Source organism: Canis lupus, chromosome 7 (genome assembly GCF_003254725.2).
Source record: "Canis lupus dingo isolate Sandy chromosome 7, ASM325472v2, whole genome shotgun sequence".
Classification (NCBI taxonomy): domain Eukaryota; kingdom Metazoa; phylum Chordata; class Mammalia; order Carnivora; family Canidae; genus Canis; species Canis lupus.
The window spans coordinates 33,009,601-33,030,313 of NC_064249.1; the positions used below are offsets into that span (position 1 = coordinate 33,009,601).

The following is a 20,713-nucleotide window of genomic DNA, read 5'->3' on the forward strand; positions in this document are numbered from 1 at the left end:
TGAGAGAAAAAAATCCTTAACTAGAATTTTCTTCAAGTACTTGGGAGGAGGCTGGTTGAATCCCAGATGATTGCCTCCTAATGGAATCACAGTGGCTCTCAGTGACCACTAAGTAATTCTATCTGTGGCTACATAGGACAGCTTGGGCCAGCTTCTAGACAATGATCTTGGAGCAGAGCTTGCTGCAGGGATCTAGACAGGGGTTAAAGTCCAATGACATGGCTAGAAAGCCAAGGCTAGTCTATAGATTTGAACAGTAGAGGGGAAACAAGCCTCGAATTGAGTTCTCAGTATGGGTCATCTTAGGAGAGACATTTAAACTCAGAAGAGCTGCACACTCAAATGTCCTTAGAGCCAAGATGGTAACAAAATGTGGCCTGGCACATATCCTATCTAAAGGGGCCAGGGGCTTTATAGCTCCATCTAGTTCCAACGTGGAATACTAGGTCCCTTCATCAAGACTTCCAACTTTTCAGGAGAACCTAGATATCTAAAATTTTAATGAAAACTCCTTTAGTTTCTAAATCACAGTACCTAATTAAAATACTTGAAAACATTTTGAGCCAAATGAAATAGATCGTGGACCACATGTGGCCCTAAGGCCATTAGTTTGCAACCTCTGGCTTATTTCACATGTTTGGCTTGAAGTAATGAGATAAAGTATACAAAAAATTTTGGTCAGTGAAAAAAACCCTGTAAGAACAAGTTGTTTTTTCTTGAGAAGGTTAATTAGAGTAAAAAGGAGAGACCTCTGCTTCTTAGAGGTGGAGAACTGGGGTGTTGGATCTTTGTAATGTTTGGGTTTCAATCAGCAACTTGCTATAAGTAAGATATAACACAACTTCCAGATCTTCAAAGATTTGTCTTAAGAAGAGGTTAGTACCAGGCATCTGGTACAGGAGGACAGGTTTGTCACATTTTTCTTTTGGGTGGACTGAGGGGAGAGGTCGAGGGAGAGGGAGAAAGAGAATTCCAACCAGGCTCCATGCCCAGTGCAGAGCTTGATGCACAGCTCCATGTGGGGTTTGATGTGGGGCTCTGTCTCACCATCCTGAGATCATGACCTGTGTCAAAACCAAGAATTGGATGCTTAACTGACTGAACCACCCAGGAAACCCTATCATATTTCTAATGGTCATTCTATATGCACTGATTTGCAAATCTTTATCACTCTTTTTCAAATGTAACCCCAATATCATAACCATATTAATACAATTATATCTTGGCTTCACCTAAAACTCAGAGGAAGAAACTATTTCACCTATTGTCTCAAATGTCTTTCAGTAGTGAGCTTTGTCCATTCTAAGTTACCTGTTGAGGGAAGGAGTGAAGTAGAAGCGATAGAGATGGATGTGAGACTTTTCTGAGCATATATTTTTTCTTTCTTTTTTAAAGATTTTATTTATTTATTCATGAGACACACACACACAGAAAGGCAGAGACACAGGCAGAGGGAGAAGCAGGCTCCATGCAGGGAGCCTGACCTGGGACTTGATCCCAGGTCTCCAGGATCACGCCCTGGGCTGAAGGCAGGTGCTAAACTGCTGAGCCACCGGGGCTGCCCATCTGAGCATATTTTTCATAGGGTTTTAACTTTTGTTTTTTTTTTTTTTTTAAATGAGTGTAGATATTTCTTTTTTTTTTTTTTTTTTTTTTTATTTATGATAGTCACAGAGAGAGAGAGAGGCAGAGACATAGGCAGAGGGAGAAGCAGGCTCCATGCACCGGGAGCCTGATGTGGGATTCGATCCCGGGTTGATATCGGGTTTTTATTATCAGTTTCACTTGGTTCTTATTTCTTTTTGATGTATTTTTTACATTTTTTGAATATATGAAACATTTACATTATTCAAAAGTTAAAACCCGGGATCCCTGGGTGGCGCAGTGGTTTGGCGCCTGCCTTTGGCCCAGGGCACAATCCTGGAGACCTGGGATCAAATCCCATGTCGGGCTCTCGGTGCATGGAGCCTGCTTCTCCCTCTGCCTATGTCTCTGCATTTCTCTCTCTCTCTGTTTGTGACTATCATAAATAAATAAAAATTTTTTAAAAAAAGCATTGTCCTGTAGTTCTATTGGTAGTAGTAATACTGATTTATAATTTTAAGTTATTTTATGTATATTGTAAGATAAAGCTATCAATATTTGAACTAGAAATATTAGGATGAATTCTTGAGTGTGTTGTTTTCTTAGCTCCGTTTACTTGAAGGTTCTAGAAGCAACAACAAGCCGGTCACCATAAGCCGGTCCTCAGTAACCAGATCTTGATTTCTAAGTCCCATTCCCCACGTAAAGGACACTTCTCAGAGAAAAGATGGAGTGTGCTTCATCATTTCCCCTCCCATGTTGAATTTTAACTATTATCAGACCTCAGATCAAGACAAATGAGTGTTTTTCTCCTTCCATTTCTGATATCACTAAGAATTCATGGACCCTTTTAGGAGGAACTGCAGTTCATTCCCAAACAATAAAGGAATATAGTTTAGAGAGAAATGCTACTTCATAACTGTAGAAGGAACAATCGAATAGAAAACAACCATTTTGTTATCCCTGAGGACATAATTGACTCAGGTAAGGGTAATCAGAGATGCTGAAGGAGGGTCTTGGCTGGGGAGGATGATATTTGTGGAGTACCTAGGTTATTCCAGAGACTGAGCAGCTCGTTGATGTATGTTTATAGTAAAGGAGTTTGCTGCCATACCTTACTCAGGTTATCAAACCTAATATCATTAATGAGGAGATGATCTAATATTACGTATCTCCTGGCAGGATGTGTTACCTCATGGCATTGCCTGTAAAGTCTTGTTTCTCGAAAAGTTTAATGTAAATCTTACTATAGGCCCTAGACCTATTTTCCAATATCCTGAAACAAACTAAATGCTAGTACAAAGAAATAAACAGATTAATACAGAATGTGAGATTTTCTACAAGACGATTAGATGAGCTTTCAAAAAGTCATTATCTTTTTAAAACTAGGAGGGGTGTATTCGATTAACAAACAAGATGTAACAACCAAATATAATGTGAACCCTGAGAAAGAAGTACCGCCAGCTGAGCAGGCCCGCCGCTAACAGCTGGGTCATGGAGTTCTCCTGACGAACCCAAACAACTTCACAGAACAAAAATCAGGTCACTCTGTGACCAAGATGGAGCAAGACAAAAACCAGACCACTCTGTAATCCTCTCTGAGGACAGACAAAAACAAGAACATTTTCCAAACCACAAAAATGGCCAAACATCTCCCTTTCGTGCTTTGGTCCTCCTGCTTCTAGAAAAAATTTAAGAAAATCGTAGAATTGTCTTTGCTTTTTGTCAGCACCCAATCCAGAGCAAAACCGCAGCGCCCTGACCCCTTACCAAGGAGCATTTCCAGCTTTTCTTTACCCACCCCCCTTGCAAAGAGCCAGTCAATCTAGATTTGTTCAGGGTATGTTCCCACAGAATCTGGCAGCAGGGTGTCAAAAACTCAGACTGGATCCTGGTCTGGACAACTGTAAGACATTTTGGGGAAGAATTATGGAAATCTGACTGTAGTCTGGTATTAGGTGATATGTGGTAAATCGTGAATTTTCCTAGAGGTGATATGTTGGAGAATATAATGCTAATGTATAGATTTAGGCTTAAGATGTGTCTTCAGTAGACTTTGAAGTGGTTCAGCAAATTAAGAAAATGTATTCATAAAATCATTGTGGTAAGATGTTTAAACTTGGGGTAAGTTGGTATGTATTTATCATACAATTTCTCTCACTTATTTTTTCATTGTGCACTTTTAAAAGATAATTTATGTATGACCTTGTATTAGTTTAAGGTATACAACATAATGGTTTGATATATGTATGTATTGCAAAATGATTACCACAATAAGCGTAGTTAACATCCATCGCCACACATAGTTAAGCATTTTCTTGGCGTGAGAACTTCTACTCTTGGCAAATTTTCAAATATACAATATAGTACTATTAATTGTATCGCCACACTGTATGTTACATACATACATAAAAGTTATTTATCTTATAACTGGAACTTTGTATCTTTTGATCGCCTTCACCATTGCCCATACCCTTGCCTACTAATCTGTACTCTGTATCTGAATTTGAGGCTTAAAAAAATTTTTTTTAAAGATTTTATTCATGAGAGAGAGAGAGAGAGGCAGAGACACAGGCAGAGGGAGAAGCAGGCTCCATGCAGGGAGACCAATGAAGGACTCCATTCGGGACTCCAGGATTACACCCTGAACCCAAGGCAGATGCTTTAACCACTGAGCCACCCAGGCATCCTGGGGTTTATTTTAGATTGCACATATAAGTGATATTATATAGTATTCATCTTTCTCTGTCTTTCTTATTTTTTAACTTTTTAAAGCAAATTTACAAAAGACACATTTTTATAATTTTTTTATCTTGAAAATGTCAGATTTAGAAGTTGAAAAAAACCCCCCAAGTTCTCGGCTCTGCCACTTATAAGCTAAATGAATGGAAACTGGGTACTCTCTTTAAAGATTAATTTTCTTTTCTATAAAATAGAGATAATAGTATGCATCTCATCTAATTGTGAGGATTCAGTGGTAATATTTAAAGTGCTCAATAAAGTGCTTGGCATTTTATTACAATTATTATCATAATTCTGAAGGTGTAAACATTTTTACTGAAATTTGATTATTTATATGATTTATATACTATTTCTACATCATAAGTTTCTGGACAGGGAATTTCTGGGTGAACAAATATGAATATTTTTTGTATTTATAAATTTTTTACCAAATATTGTTCCACATGATAATACCCAGACCCACACTAATGCTTGTGGAATCCAGAAGAGAAGTACAAGTGAAGATGTGCATATCATATGTACAAATGCTTAAATCAAGGTACAGACTTTCAATAAAATATATTCTATCCTCCTACCTTGACAAATATACCTTTGTTATTACCTAGAAGTCCAGTTTCAAATTTAGAATTCTTGGACACCTTGAAGTTCTAGGCCGGGATGTTCTGAGTGGGTCCACGGCCCATGGGCCATCTTCCTTTTTTTTAAATAAATTTATTTTATATTGGTGTTCAACTTGCCAACATATAGAATAACACCCAGTGCTCATCCCGTCAAATGCCCACCTCAGTGCCCATCACCCAGTCACCCCCACCCCCTGCCCACCTCCCCTTCCACCACCCCTAGTTCATTTCCCAGAGTTAGGAGCCTTTCATGTTCTGTCTCCCTTTCTGATATTTCCCACTCATTTTCTCTCCTTTCCCCCTTATGCCCTTTCACTATTTTTTATATTCCCTAAATGAATGAGACCATATAATGTTTGTCCTTCTCCAATTGACTTCTCTCAGCATAATACCCTCCAGTTCCATCCACGTTGAAGCAAATGGTGGGTATTTGTCATTTCTAATGGCTGAGTAATACTCCATTGTATACATAGACCACATCTTCTTTATCCATTCATCTTTTGATGGACACCGAGGCTCCTTCCACAGTTTGGCTATTGTGGACATTGCTGCTAGAAACATCGGGGTGCAGGTGTCCTGGCATTTCACTGCATCTTTTTTTTTAATATTTTATTTTATTTATTTATAAAGCGTTTCACTGCATCTGAATCTTTGGGGTAAATCCCCAACAGTGCAATTGCTGGGTCATAGGGCAGGTCTATTTTTAACTCTTTGAGGAACCTCCACACAGTTTTCCAGAGTGGCTGCACCAGTTCACATTCCCACCAACAGTGTAAGAGGGTTCCCTTTTCTCCGCATCCTCTCCAACATTTGTGGTTTCCTGCCTTGTTAATTTTCCCCATTCTCACTGGTGTGAGGTGGTATCTCATTGTGGTTTTGATTTGTATTTCCCTGATGGCAAGTGTTGTGGAGCATTTTCTCATGTGCGTGTTGGCCATGTCTATGTCTTCCTCTGTGAGATTTCTGTTCATGTCTTTTGCCCATTTCATGATTGGATTGTTTGTTTCTTTGAAGTTGAGTTTATTTATTTATTTATTTATTTTTTTTTTTTTATTTATTCATGATAGGCACACAGTGAGAGAGAGAGAGGCAGAGACACAGGCAGAGGGAGAAGCAGGCTCCATGCACCGGGAGCCCGACGTGGGATCCGATCCCGGGTCTCCAGGATCGCGCCCTGGGCCAAAGGCAGGCGCCAAACCGCTGCGCCACCCAGGGATCCCTGAAGTTGAGTTTAATAAGTTCTTTATAGATCTTGGAAACTAGCATGGGCCATCTTCCATTTCCTCCCACCCCTTGCTTGACTCCACAGAGTCAAGGCAGAGTGTCTTGTGCCTCCATGTGAACACATCAGCTTAAAACTTCATATCCAGGCTTCATCCATAGCTTTGCAATCAGCCCCCTGTTGGCTGCCCCTCCAGGTCAGAGAGGCACATACCAGCAGCACAGTCTGCCTTTGTAAAAATGATCTAGGAAAGAAGAGTCCTATGTAGTTCCTGACATGGGCACTGGGCCATTTTTGCAGAGTAGTGCAGGGCCCTAGATGTCTGCAGAAAGATCTAGGAATGGGACACAGGCTCCAGATGAGATTGCTGTCTTAATGCTATAGAGTATGCCCCACAATGGGGAAGCAGATCAGGGCCTGAATGAGTCCTCTAAATTACAAAGAGCCCTTTCTTGTTTCTGTTTAACGGGGTGCTGATATTACCAGTTTAAATTCCCACTGACAGTACCAATTCCATCACAGCATAATTAACACAGGATAATATCAAGCTTTAAAAATACACTGATCTATTACATGAAAAAAAAAACTCAGTGTTGTTTTAACTGGAATTTCTTTAATCATTGTTGTGGGATTTTATTTATTCATGAGAGACACAGAGAGAGGCAGAGACACAGGCAGAGGGAGCATCCCACGGGGAGCCTGATGCAGGACTTGATCCCAGGACCCTGGGATCATGACCTAAGCCAAAGGCAGATGCTCAATCACTGAGCCACCCAGGCATCTCAAATTTCTATAATCATTGTTAAACATTTTGGTGTTTACAGGTCTTTTGGATTTCCTCTTTTGTGAAGTAAGACAATCTTAACTTTTAATTTTTTTCTATTAAGTTGCAAGATCTTTTTGTATATTAGCGAAATCAGCAATTTGCCATGTAAGTTATTTTTCTTCTCAGTTTTCCCTCTAATTGTAATTATAGGGTTGGTTATCTAGAAATTTTTATTTTCATTTTTTATGTGGTCAAGACTGGTAGTCTTTTCCTTTATGACTTCTGGTGTTAGTGTCATGGTGAAAAAGATGGTCTCCATGCCAACATTATCAAATTATACACCCAAACTTTGTTTTCCTCTAATATCTAACAGTTTCGTTGTTTTTACATTAAAATACTTGATCCATCTGGAATTTATTTTAATGTAAGATTTGATTTAGGGCTCATGCTTCCTTTTCATTCCAAATGGCAAACTCTTTGTCTCAACTGCATTTATTAAATAATCCATCCTTTGGCACAGATGGTCTGACTTGCACGTGGTGTAATTCCATCTTAACTCCATAACACACTAGGGTTCTCAAGGACAAAAACTGTCTTCTCTTGGGTCCTCATGTCAGCTCCCAGGTGCTCAAAAAAGACTTTGGAAAATGGGAGAATTTGCTGGCATCTAGAAAGGAAGTGGCTATTGCAAAGAGGAAATGAAACAATACTTAAAAAGTTCTTAGGACATCACTGCTACATATTAAGATACTACTACTATTCTTTTGTTTAGATTAAAAAAATTTATCTCATGTTACATTTAGACAATGGTATTGACAATATATTAAAAAGAAGAATGATTGTTGCCTTTTGGGTCAAAACTTTTATCCCTTGTTGGCTTTAATACATAAGTCACCCCTTCCATCTCTAGCCTCCATCCTCCCCGAATCACACAGTGGTTAATAAGTCAAATAGCTGTATACCTATTCCCAGTTGACCTCAGATTTTTTTTTTTAAGATTTTATTTATTCATTCATGACAGACACAGAGAGAGAGAGAGGCAGAGACACAGGCAGAGGGAGAAACAGGCTCCATGCAGGGAGCCCAACGTGGGACTTGATCCCGGGTCTCCAGGATCAGGCCCTGGGCTGAAGGCGGCACTAAACCACTGAGCCACCAGGCTGCCCAGATTTTTTTTTTTTTTTTTTTTTAATTCACATGGCTTACCATCAAGATTGAGATATTATGGGGAAAAGGGGAGTAGACACAATAGTAAAGGGGTTTTGCTTGTTTGTTTTGCTTTTGTTATAACTATAATAATGAAGAAAAAGGCTTTTTCAAAATCTATGTTGATTTCAGACTTACAAACATGTGAACTCAGCTGTGTCAATCCCCCCAGGGCTGTCCCCTGCTCTGTCCCAGTGTGCGGGTCCTAAGGCCTACAGTGAGATTCTGAGCAGGTATTGTCACTTCCCTAGGAGACTGCTTCCTGTCTGTTTTGTACCAAACTTCCCCAACTCCAGAGCTTCTCAAGGCAGATGGATAGAGTCACATGAGCCAAAGTCTAGTGCCTGGACAGTTCTGTCACTCTGAGCACTCTGTTTCCCTTCTACCCATTGGAGAAGTGCCCTTATTATGGTGGATCTGTGTTCATTCTGTTTCACCTCTGGTAAAACCAATTCAGCATGATTTGAGCAAATACCTTGGCCAGCCGTGGTCCTGGACAGAGTCTGGGCTTTGAAATCAGACAGATCTGGTTTCAAAAGATGGCCCTGACACTGAGGACCTGGGACAGTCACTGAATCTCTGTGCATATCTCCTCATCTATGAAACCTGTTCATGTAATTTGGAAAGATCCACATGCAGATGGGCAAGACCAGTGATCTGTAGCACAGTAGTCCAGAAATGAGAAGGTCCAGATAGAGCCCCCAGGACCTCATAACAATGTCGCTGGTAAGACTACCCCTCTACAGTGTTCACAGTGTACTTTTTTGAACTCTGTACTTCTTTGTTCACCTGTGACATGGGGGCAACAGTACACTGCATTTTCAGGTTACTGAAAGAATTCAATGAAGTAATGCACAGAAAACACTTAGAATCAGCCTGGTGCGTAGTGAGAAACTAGTTGTACCAACACCATTTCTCCTGTATTTTATTTCTATTTTTACATCTTAGATAATGGAATTAACATATCTAAAAATGTCGAAGGAGAAATAGTCATTAATTAACCATTTGGTTCAGAGACTCCTTTAAGAATGCAATAGTGTGGAACAGGCAACTCATAAGTCACAAAAGATCAATAATTATCACCATATTGTGCATGGGAAACTAATATAATACTGTATGTTAACTAACTGGAATTAAAACAAAAACTTAAAAAAATGAATAATCACTTATTTTAAAGTTTACCTGGGATGCCTGGGTGGCTCAGTGGTTGAGAGTCTGCTTTTGGCTCAGGGTGTGATCCTGGGGTCCTGGGGTTGAGTCCCACATCGGCTCCTGACAGGGAGCCTGCTTCTCCCTCTGCCTGTGTCTCTGCCTCCCTTTCTGTGTCTCTCATGAATAAATACATAAAATATTGTTTAAAAACCCCAGCTATTCCCATGTATCCTTCATATATCTATTTAAAAAAATAAAGTTGTTTACCTTACTCTTAACTAAAGAGAACAAATTGATGGTCACCAGAGGGGAGGTGGGCAAGAGGATGGAGGAAACAGGTGATGGGGATGAAGGCGTGCACCTGTCGTGCTGAGCCCCGGGTGATGTATGGAAGTGTTGAATCACTATATTGTACACCTGAAACTGATACTACATTGTATGTTAATGAACTAAAATTTAAATAAAAACTTTAAAAAAAAGGTGCCTGACAGCTCAGTCAGTTAAATGTCTGCCATCGGCTCAGGTTGTCGTCTTGCAGTCCTGGAATGGAGCCCTGCATTGGGCTTCTTGCTCAGCGAGTCTGCTTCTCCCTCTCCCAATTCATGCTGTCTCTCTTGCTCACTCTCTCTCACAACAATAAATAAAACTCTTTTAAAAAACTTAAAAAAAAAACTTTAGAAAAGTTATTCACCTTACTCAAGCCTGAAGATATGCAATTTCAAAAAAGTAAAATAATAATTTTCCACTTTATAAGGGAAATATAAGATGATGTCAAATAAATGTGATATTGTGGGGAAAAGGTGGAGATGTTTACTATAAGGATGGATATGTGAGGAAAGATCCTTTTGTACATTTTAAAGCAATATAAATTTGCAAAACACTTTAGGAGGTTGGATAATTTGGCAATGTCTGTCCAAATTTTGAATGAACTTTCTTATACACAAATTATCCTATATTTAGGAACCCCGGAATATTTGTATGAGAATGTGAAAATAACAAAAGCATACTTGTGAGCATCAGCTCTGGACTAGACTCATGTCCAGGCACAATGGGAGGGGAAATTTTTCTCAAGGACCCAGAACCAAGACAGAGAAGAGGCAGAGATAACTACCATAATTTCAGATTGCTTGAAGGAGTGATGAAGAAGATGATGCTATAAAGAGAAAGCTAGCTAATCAGGGAGAAGGGGGAGGAGGAGGGTACTGAAGGCAGGATGAGGTACTGAGGCAAGCAAGGTCAGGGAAGGCATCACCCAGGAGAAGATGTGGGGCAAGAATATTTGGATCTTTGGAGAAATAGCATGAAGGACAATAACAGCATAATAACCATAAATAGAGGCATGGTAAATGAAAATAAGTAAAGATAAACCAATTTTATGGTATATCGTGCAGTTGCTAGGAAGAATTTAGAAACATGTTGGAGAAAAGACATTACTGAACAATATACTGTATGTAGTATAATTACTTTGAAAAATAGAACTATACGTATGAATGAATATTTTTCATTGGTATGAATATTTTTTGAAAAATTAGAATCTGGGCAGCCCCGGTGGCTTAGCAGTTTAGCACTGCCTTCAGCCCGGGGCCTGATCCTGAAGACCCGGGATCAAGTCCCATGTTGGGCTCCCTGCATTTGAGCCTGCTTCTCCCTCTGCCTGTGTCTCTGCCTCCCTCTTTCTCTCTCTCTGTGTCTCTCATTAATGAGTAAATAAATAAAAAGTCTTTAAAAAAAGAAAAATTAGAATCTGTTACAATGAATTTAGACTATATCACTAATTTTTAAATTATGTGTGTATATATAATTAAAATTCAGTAAATTTTATGGACTCTTTCCCAAGGACATATGAAATATGAACAAATTTTGTATGTCGTTTTTGGAAGCTCCAGTATCAGATTTAAGAATTCCTGATACAGAGTTTACAAAAAGGAGAAAAAAAAAATGAGACAAGTCTTGTGACGTCAGCTTTGTTTCTGAGCTCTTTAGAGGGTAAATCACACTATATGCTTGAAAGATAAAACTATTGGGAAGAATTCTTGAGGCCATTAGCTCTGTAGCTTAATAAATAGGTAATCTGTCTTGTTTTGTCTCTACATTCATCAACAACCATCTAATTATGACTTGGCTTCCCACATAAATTAGTTTCCAGGGAGGGAATATGTTGATCACATTGGTCACTTGATGGTGCTTCTTTTAAAGATGTTCATTATTACTGGGGATTCTCGTTGGTCTTGTATGAGTCTAGTGACATGAAAATGTCAATGAGAAGTAGCTGTTCACTGATGCACAGTAGAGGCCAGGGTCATGAAGCTGAGGACCAGCTCAGAGACAGGGAGACCTGATGTTTCCAGGCCCCTGGAATACCCATGTATTGCTCCAACAGCACCCACCTGTACAGACAGGGTGCCCAATGGTGTTAATTTTGTCTACCCCTCCTTGTTTGTACATCAAAGATCCCTGATCTCAAAGAATTTATAATATTTTCTGAGAGAATGGATTATTTAATGGAAACCAGAAAAAAAATATACTACAGTACAAGGTTAGAAAAGAATGTAAAAACTGACGGAATTTGTAAATAGTTAAGGAAGTTACAAAAGGCTGATGGGATTATCTGGATAGATTGCATTCTAAACTGGACTTTCCCTGAATTTGACTGCATTTCCTTGGTTAAAAATCTTACAAACTGTGTGGATTTATTTTCTTTTGCTTATTACAGGAAGGCCTGGCCTAATAAAATGGGGTCACTTTCCTGTCTTTCAGAGATTTATAGCAATGTGATTGTTCTGGGCAATGCCCTCCAGGACAAGAAGGCTGGGAGTCTTCTGTCTCTGGATCATTTACCACGATATTGACACTTTGATCTGGAGACTCCCTAATGGTTCTGAAAAAGAAACTTGTTTAGTCTTCCAAACAAAGAATATAGTTCACAGACAAGAGGCAGTGAGAATTTGGTCCTGGCTACCAGGTGGCCTGGTTCTGTATCTCCACTCACACAATTCCCTGTGTGACCTTGGACAAAGTATTTAAACCTCTTTGCTTCCATTTCTTTTCATTGATAAAATGGGGATGATAATAGAACTTCATACTGTAGCTGTGGGAACTTAAAAGCATGTAGAAGGTCTTAGGGAATGACAGGGTCTACTATAAATCCCCAGGATATACTGACAGAGTGAGAGAAAAAGAGAGAGGCAGAGAGGCTTAGCGATACCTAAGATGTCTAACTCAAGAGTTCTCAAACTTTAGAATCATTTGGAATACATATTAGCATTGCAGATTATGACAGACAGATTGTTGGGGTCAGAATGACCTTCCTATTTCTGTAGTTTTCCCAGACTCTTTGAGCTTAAAATATTTAACAAGTCAAGTTACCATATTTTGGGGTAGCATTTCCTGGACCCCATCAGGCCTATGGGATGATTAGATTTAGTTGAGGTCATGAGGATAGTGCTCCCCACGATGGGATTAGTGCTCTTACAAGACACCAGGCTTGCTCTGTCTGCTTCCAACTCTGCATGTGAGGACAGAGCAAGAACATGGATGTTTACAAGCCAAGAAGAAAACTCTCACTGGGTGACGGGCACTGAGGAGGGCCCTTGATGGGATGAGCACTGGGTAGTATATGTTGGCAAATTGAACTTCAATAATAAAAACCAAAAACCTCTCACCAGGGATGCCTGGGTGGTTCAGTTGGTTAAGCATATGCCTTCTGCTCAAGTCATGATTCTGGGGTCCTGGGATTGAGTCCCATGTTGGGCTCCCTGCTCGGTGTGGAGTCTGCTTCTTCCTCTGCCTGCCAGTCTTCCTTCCTTTCTCTCTCTCTGACAAATAAGTAAAATCTTAAAAAAAAAGGGGGGGGTTTATTGAAAAAAACAACAATAACAAAGTCTCACTAGAAACCATGTTGGCTGGTACCCATATAATGGGATTTCCCAGGCTCTGGGATTGCGAGAATATGTTTGTTATTTAAGCTACCTAATCTATGGTAGTTTGTCAAGGCAGCCTGAACAGACTTAGGCACCTGTTGTTGCTACCATCCCCTGCCCCATTAGATTTGTAGGTCTGAGTTGGGGTCTGGAATCTGCTGTTTTAACCAGGTGATCTTGCTGTAGGTAGTCTTCAGGAGACACTTAAGAAGTGCATAGGATAGTCTCTTTACGTGCTGAGAACTTGGTGTCATGCATTAACTCTGTCCTGTACCTTTCTACCATATGCTCTCCTGCATTCTGATAACTCTGTTGGCTTTCCCTCTCCCAGAAATTTCTTATACAAAACCACAACCAATTCCTTTAAGAGGTCAAGGAAAGGGGTGCCTGGGTGGCTCAGTTGGTTAAGTGTCTGACTCTTGATTTTGGTTCAAGTCATGATCTCAGGGTCATGAGATCGAGCCCCACATTGGACTCTTTGCTTAGTGGAGAATCTTCTTGAGATTCTCTCTCTCCCTTTTCCTTCTCTTTCTCTCAACACTTGTGTCCATGTGCACTCTCCCTCTCTCTCTAAAATGAATAAATAAAATCTTTAAAAGGTCAAGGAAAAAGTTACTTTAAGATCATAACATTTGTAACCAGAAAGGCAAAAGATGTGATAATCATAAAGATTTAAAATACATTACAGAAAATTAAGAGGAAAATAATATGGTTGAAATAAATATATTATAGAATTATTTCCAAGGTCATATTAACAGTTTAGCATTGAATTAAAAATATACAGACAAGCAGCCAAATGGTATCTGGCTCTGTCCTATAAAATGTAATGAAGTTCTGGTCACAGCCCATTATTTCTGGCTTGCGTTTTCAACACTAACTACACCAAATCTTTTCTCCTTGGTAGATGCCTTTGCAGCCTATTTTTCAGTTTGCCAAGATCAACTTTTCTCACAGCCACCTCACTTTCTCTTTTATTCATCCATTCATTCAAAAGATATGAGAAATCAAAGGTGAACCACCCAGAAGTGGTGCATGCTTTCACGGACCTTCCACTCCATTGAGAAGATACATGAAGACCAAGACAATCTAAGACTGTGATGAGGTGGATAAACAAAACACATATAGTAGGGTATCCCTGGATGGCTCAGTGATTTAGCGCCTACCTTTGGCCCATGATGCAATCCTGGAGATCCGGGATCGAGTCCCACATTGGGCTTCCTGCGTGGAGCCTGCTTCTCCCTCTGCCTGTGTTTCTGCCTCTCTCTCCCTCTCTCTGTGTATCTCATGAATAAATAAATAAATAATCTTAAAAAAAAAAACACATATAACAAATGCAGGCCAGGGCAGAATTTTGAGAATAGAATGTGTTTTGTAACTTTGTATGTGTGTGGATATTTCCAACACACACAAGGATGATGGATGTCTAATGAATATCCATCATACAGCTTCAGTAGTCTACACATACTTGTTTTCTTTGTGCTCTACTCATTTACTTCTCCTAATTACTTGGAAGCAAATCTGAGACATTATATCATTTCACTTATAAATATTTTTGTATGTATATTACAAAACATAGCTAGGAAACCACTACCACATCTTAAGAAAAATGAAGTCTTCTTTTTCTATCTGATCAGTGATGGAACCTACTTTTATAAATTGGTCTAAGAAGGTCTCATTAAGATTAGATCTGAGACCCAGAGCAATATTTCTTTTTTTTTTTTATAAGATTTTATTTATTCATGAGAGACACAGAGAGAGAGAAGCAGAGACACAGGCAGAGGGAGAAGTGGGCTCCATGCAGGGAGCCCGGCATGGGACTCGATCCCGGGTCTCCAGGATCAGGCCCGGGTCCGAAGGCGGTGCCAAATCGCTGAGCCACCCGGGCTGCCCCCAGAGCAATATTTCTTAAATTATCTATGGTCAAGAACCGGTTTTTCTGTTTTTGTTTGTTTGTTTGTTTGTTTTCATTTCCAATGATGTGGATGAACACTTTTGTGAAATACAATGAAAATAAATTGCCCCATAAGCAAAATTTTAGAAGATTCTATAGAACAGGTGCTTGAAGACTATGTTTGTCTATGGGTCATAAGCTAAGATTTTCTTTTTACATTTTTAAATAGTTGGGAAAAGTAAAAAGATTTCGTGATATGTAAAAAGTATGTGAAGTTCACATTTCAGTGCCCAATAAAAGTTCTATGGAGCTTTCAGTTGTTGATGTACACTTTCACACTCGCTTTTGGATATGCTTTCTACCTTCATTCCTTTCCTTCCCTTTTTCTTTTTTTTTTCAGAGAGGGAGCAATGAATGGCAGAGGGAGAGAGAATCTTTATTTTTTTTCTTAAAGATTTTATTTGTTTCTTCATGAGAGACACAGAGAGAGAGAGGCAGAGACAGCACGCTTGAAGCACGCTCCATGCAAGGAGCCAGATATGGGACTCCGGGATCATGCCTTGAGCAGAAAGCAGATGCTCAGCCACTGAGTGACCCAGGTGTCCCAGGGAGAAAGAATCTTAAGCAGACTGCACACCAACCACAGAGCCCAATTCAGGGCTTAATCTCACAACCCTGAGATACTGACTTGAGCTGAAATCAAGAGTAGTCCAGCACTTAAATGATTGAGCCACCCAGGCACCTCTTGGGTATGCTTTCATATGTCTTCATGCTGCAATGGAAAAGTTCAGTAGTTATGACAGAGACTTGTGTGACCCATAGCTCTAAAGTATTTGCTATCTGGTCTTTCACAGAAAATGTTTTCCAACTCTGACACTAAATTTAAGCCGCAATTATTATGTTCAAGAGACATAAAATTATTCTATCAATCATTACAAATGTTAATCTCAATTTTTGTGCTTTTCTTGCTGGAAACCTATAATGAACAGTTTGCAAACTATGTGTTTGTTTCTCCCACCTTTATAGCTGAGCTGCACAAAATTCATGGACCACACCCTGAGTAGTTCTGAGATAGAAGACAGAGGAAGGAGAGTTGCAATGAGCTACAGGAGGAGCATGACAAGTACAAAACCAGTTATAGGAAGGAGCTTGGCATGGCCTAGGCTGATGAGTTGATGGCCGTAGGCAGCGTTCCCATACATGGGTATCTTTTGGCCTACACGGGCTTTTAAAACAAATTAGAATTCTGTGCCAGTGTTTTTGCATGGACTTATTTCTTTTAAAACTTGGATTTGAGTTCTTTTGAGGCAATCTGAAAATATGGCATCATGGACCCATATAGGATATTTAGTAACCTGGGGCAAAGAAGCATCTTTCTGCAGGAAAGGGATGTGTGAGTGCACTGCAGACAAACCAGTCTTTGACCCCTGTTTTACAAGGTGACACAGGTCAGGGGTCTGGGGCAAAGTGAACAAGGGGAAAGTGGGCAGGAACAGTTTGGAAAGGCAGTTGGGGATCAGACCTCTCAGGACTGACAAGTGCTAGAAAAGACATTAGATATGAAGAGTTCCAAGTCAAGGAGCAAATTTGGATATTAAGGTCACTTAAGGTCAATCTTCAGTTATGTTGATAGCAGACTGACAGGAGAATGGCTGGGAAGCTATGGCTGAAGCCAGGGGAGAGTTGGCAGACTGGACTAAAGATTGGCAGAGGAAATGGGGAATGTGAGACGTATTTTGTAGGAAAAATCAGTAATACTTACTGAGGGATTTGAGGTGGGATTGGGAAAAGAGAAAAATCAAAGGTGGTAGAAGATGACATCCAGGTTTCTGACTGGATCCACCAGCTGGACGGTGTGGCCATTTATGACAATGGAGGACAAACAGAAGGGGGAGGCAAGGAGATAGTGTTCAGGAAGAACTCCCAGAGCACCATCTCGGACTGCGTGAACAGTCTGTGAAACTCAGAAATGAAACTGCAGGTGGCAGTCGGCAAGAGTGTGAAGGTTGGCAAGCAGGCATTCCTCTCCTGCAGTCTTAGAAAAGTCAGCCCAGTCCCTTCTAAAGATCACCAGCCCCTGCTCCACACTATCCCATCCTCACCCCCCAACATCCACTGCAGCAAGTGCAGGAAACATTAACTGAGGACGCTCTTTCTATGAGGCAGTCTCTGATGAAGCATAAAAGTTGTAAAAATCCCTACCCTTATAAAGATCACAGTCTGAGGCGAAAATTATAGTTTTTTTAAAAAAAAATTTTATTTATTTATCCATGAGACACACACACACACACACACACGGAGAGAGAGAGAGAGAGAGGGGCAGAGACACAGGCAGAGGGAGAAGCAGGCTCCATGCAGGGAGCCCAACGGGAACTCGATCCTGGGTCTCCAGGATCACACCCTGGGCTGAAGGCAGGTGCTAAACTGCTGAGCCACCCAGGCTTCCCTGAGGTGAAAATTATAGATTTTTAATCACGTACGGTTTTACTCTGAGCTTTGCAACTCTGCTGACTCCATCACACTTACATGGAAACTGCAAGCTGAGAGGGTGGGAACTTGTGTTAGAAGGTGGAGGGGTGTGTGTGGGGAAAAGTGGAGGATATGAGGGGAGGTTGGCTCAATGTCAGTGGATGGAATCCAAGGAATATGAATGAGGTAAGGGGACCAGACATGGGAGGGGGTAATGACTAGGGAGGCTGGTGATGGAAGGGTGGCCCGAACACAGTCCTCGAATGGATGAACCCTGTAATTCCACACATGTCAATCTTCCTCTCTGGCCTGAGTCTCTTCTCATCAGTGCAAGGCTTTAGACTGAACAGATGGTAGGGAAACTGTTGTGGTGGGATCTATTATGGGCCTTGTCTCAATATTTCCTAATATTATGAAGTACTAAATGATGCAAATAATTTCTGCTATGTATTGAAATGAATTGAGTTTATTCTTCAGTGGGAGAAGAACAGGCTGGAATTACACTAAGAGTGGATTCTACATGGCTAACATCATAAGTATCTTGATGAAGGAAAAGTTTGCAAGACCTCTAGACTAGGCCATTTTAAACCTTCTTCCAACTGCAATCTGTGGTTTTAAAGCGTCTGTGTGGAAAACTGGAAGATACTCGATATCTTTCAGAATCACAGCAAGTTATTTCTTTCTTTTTTTTTTTAAGATTTTATTTATTTATTCATGACAGACACAGGCAGAGGGAGAAGCAGGCTTCCTGCGGGGAGCCCGATGCGAGACTTGATCCCTGGACCCGGGATCATGCCTTGAGCTGAAGGCAGATGCTCAACCACTGAGCCACCCAGGCATCCCGCAAATTATTTCTGAATTAAACCAGAATATAAATAAAAAGTAACACATGAGATTACTATCTTTTACGTCCCCATTTCTATTTTTTAAGTTCTGGAATTCCTGTATAAGAAAAGGAAAAGCCCATCCTCTCATATTGGGGAGCTGGCCTGGTGCTCAGTCACACACAGTGTTCTCCTGATAAACATAGTCAATTTCATAGAGCATTGACCTCAGACAAGGCCATTCTGTGACCTTGTTCATGACTGATCAAGAGAAAAAAGACCTCTCCACTTTTACTTCTGAACATAGATGAAAACATCAGTATGGTCCAAACTGCGAAAATAACCAAACTCTCTCCTGGGTAATACGAATTATTATGAATATGAATAGAGTGCTGCTTCTTTAGCAATTATGATTTTAGCTTTATGTCATTCTTCTTCCTGTATAGAGTAGGCTGATTAACTTACCTAATTATGACTTTCCTCTGCTTCCTGACAGGATCCAATCCCAAGCAATACCTTCTTCCCTAAACCTGCCTCAAATCAGCTAACACAAACCAAAGCCATCAACACCTTTCTGTCACCTCTTAGAGAGACACCCTGTGAATGCCCATGGTGTACATTCTCCACCACTATAATGGAGGATAAACCCAACTTGTTCAATGGTAGGTGTGTTTCTAATGGTTTTGGCTAGAGAGTATTAACACATTCCAAGCTAAACTATTCCCGGGAACATGAGCCAAAATGACCAGTTGTAAATGTTTGTTGTCTCTCACCAAGAAACCCGGAATCTTCTCAAAGTGGGGTATAGTTGATACTTCTGCAACTGTAGAGCATTTTTACTCAGCTTCTTATGGTTTAGAAATGCCAGAGAAGTAGTTGTCCATACACATCAAAAGTCTTAAAAGACTTTAAAAACCTAAATAGGTGAGGGATGCCTGGATGGCTCAGTGGTTGAGCATCTGCCTTCTGCTGGGGGTGTGATCCCAGGGTCCCAGATTGAGTTCCGCACTGGGCTCCTTGTGAGGAGTCTGCTTCTCCCTCTGCCTGTGTCTCTGCTGCTGCTGCTCTCTCTCTCTCTGTCTCTCATGAATAAATAAACAAAATCTTAAAAAAAAAAAACCCTAAATAGCTCAATGTGAATTGTCTGAAAGCACGTCAATCATTTGGAGGTGAGTGGGTGTAGGGTTTGATAGGGCAGCAGCATACAGCCTGCAGGAAAGTGGGCCACACAGCTCTAGGGATGTCCATTTCCACTGACTACAGTGAGAACAGAAATACCGGCATTGTGTGGCATGCCGGTACTGGGTTAGGTAACGGCATTAGGTGAAAAGTAGCTAGGGACATTAAAAGAGTTTCATTTGACTTGAATATTAACCAAAGGGCATCTGAATTGTCAATCAGCTAAGAAGGTCTCACTGGTGAGATGAGAAATGCAGAAAAAGTTCTCATAAAGGAAAACACAACCTCCAAATCCCTCACGCTGCCATGACAACAGTAGCTCACAAATGATGCAATTGTACGAGCAGCTGGGGGACACAGGAGATGAGGGCAAGATCCCACCGTGAGGGAAATGGAAACCAGGCAAAGGAAAATGTAAGCTAATTCTTGTCACAAAAAATAAAATCAGTCACAGCTGTTAGCTATAAGAGGAAAAAGGGAATAAGTGTATTTTACTTTCGCACGATGTCTTTCATCAGAGGTTATTAAAACACACTTCACTATTATTAAGTCATTACTTGAGCACCATGCTGAGTGGGCAATCACCATTTATGGGCAATACGGTCAGCTCAGTGACTCATGATTAGGACAAAAAGGAATAAAACATTCCATAGCAAATGTCCATGGTCCTAAGTATTGCAAGCTTATTTGAACTCCCTAATTCTTTCTTATCAAAAAATTTTAACTTTATTTTATAAAGTTTAACAATAAAAAAAACTTCTCTCCAAATGGGTAAAATGAAATCTATTGGCTAATCTTGGTAAAGAGTATTGTATTATTTTTCCAATTTAGCTGTATATTTGAACTCTATCAAAATACAAAGTTATGACAAAATAATTAGAGCATCTATGCCTGCTGCTTTATGAGGGCAGGGCTTTTTGGCTCTTTTGCTTGTTTTTGAGAGAGAGTGCGTGTGAAGGGAGGGACAGAGGGACAGGGAGAGAGAAAATCTTAAGCAGGGTCCCCACTGAGTACAGAGCCCTACCCTGGGCTCAATCTCACAACCCTGAAATCATGACCTGAACCCAAATCAAGAGTCAGATGCAACTGACTGAACCACCCAGGTGCCTGGCTGTTGTGTCCATTGCTATGGCCCAGT

General features: G+C 40.4%; 1 protein-coding gene across 8 annotated transcripts in view; it reads left to right on the top strand.

Annotated features, from left to right (window-relative positions):
- The window catches only part of BECN2 (beclin 2), a 157,593-nt gene that overhangs the window by 15,489 nt on the left and 121,391 nt on the right, over positions 1 to 20,713 (top strand). For 2 of the 8 annotated variants that reach the window (XR_004817654.2, XR_003129251.2), the window contains one exon: positions 18,893 to 19,058. The exons of 4 other annotated variants lie outside the window; for them this stretch is intronic. Coding sequence is in view for 1 of the 4 variants with exons in the window: in XM_025430530.3 (XP_025286315.1) it covers positions 16,130 to 16,167 (38 nt within the window). In the remaining 3 variants the exon portion in view is untranslated. Of the gene's footprint in view, positions 1 to 16,129; positions 16,586 to 18,892; positions 19,059 to 20,713 lie in introns of those variants that run through there. 2 more of the 8 variants (XR_003129252.3, XM_025430530.3) reach the window with 2 other exon arrangements.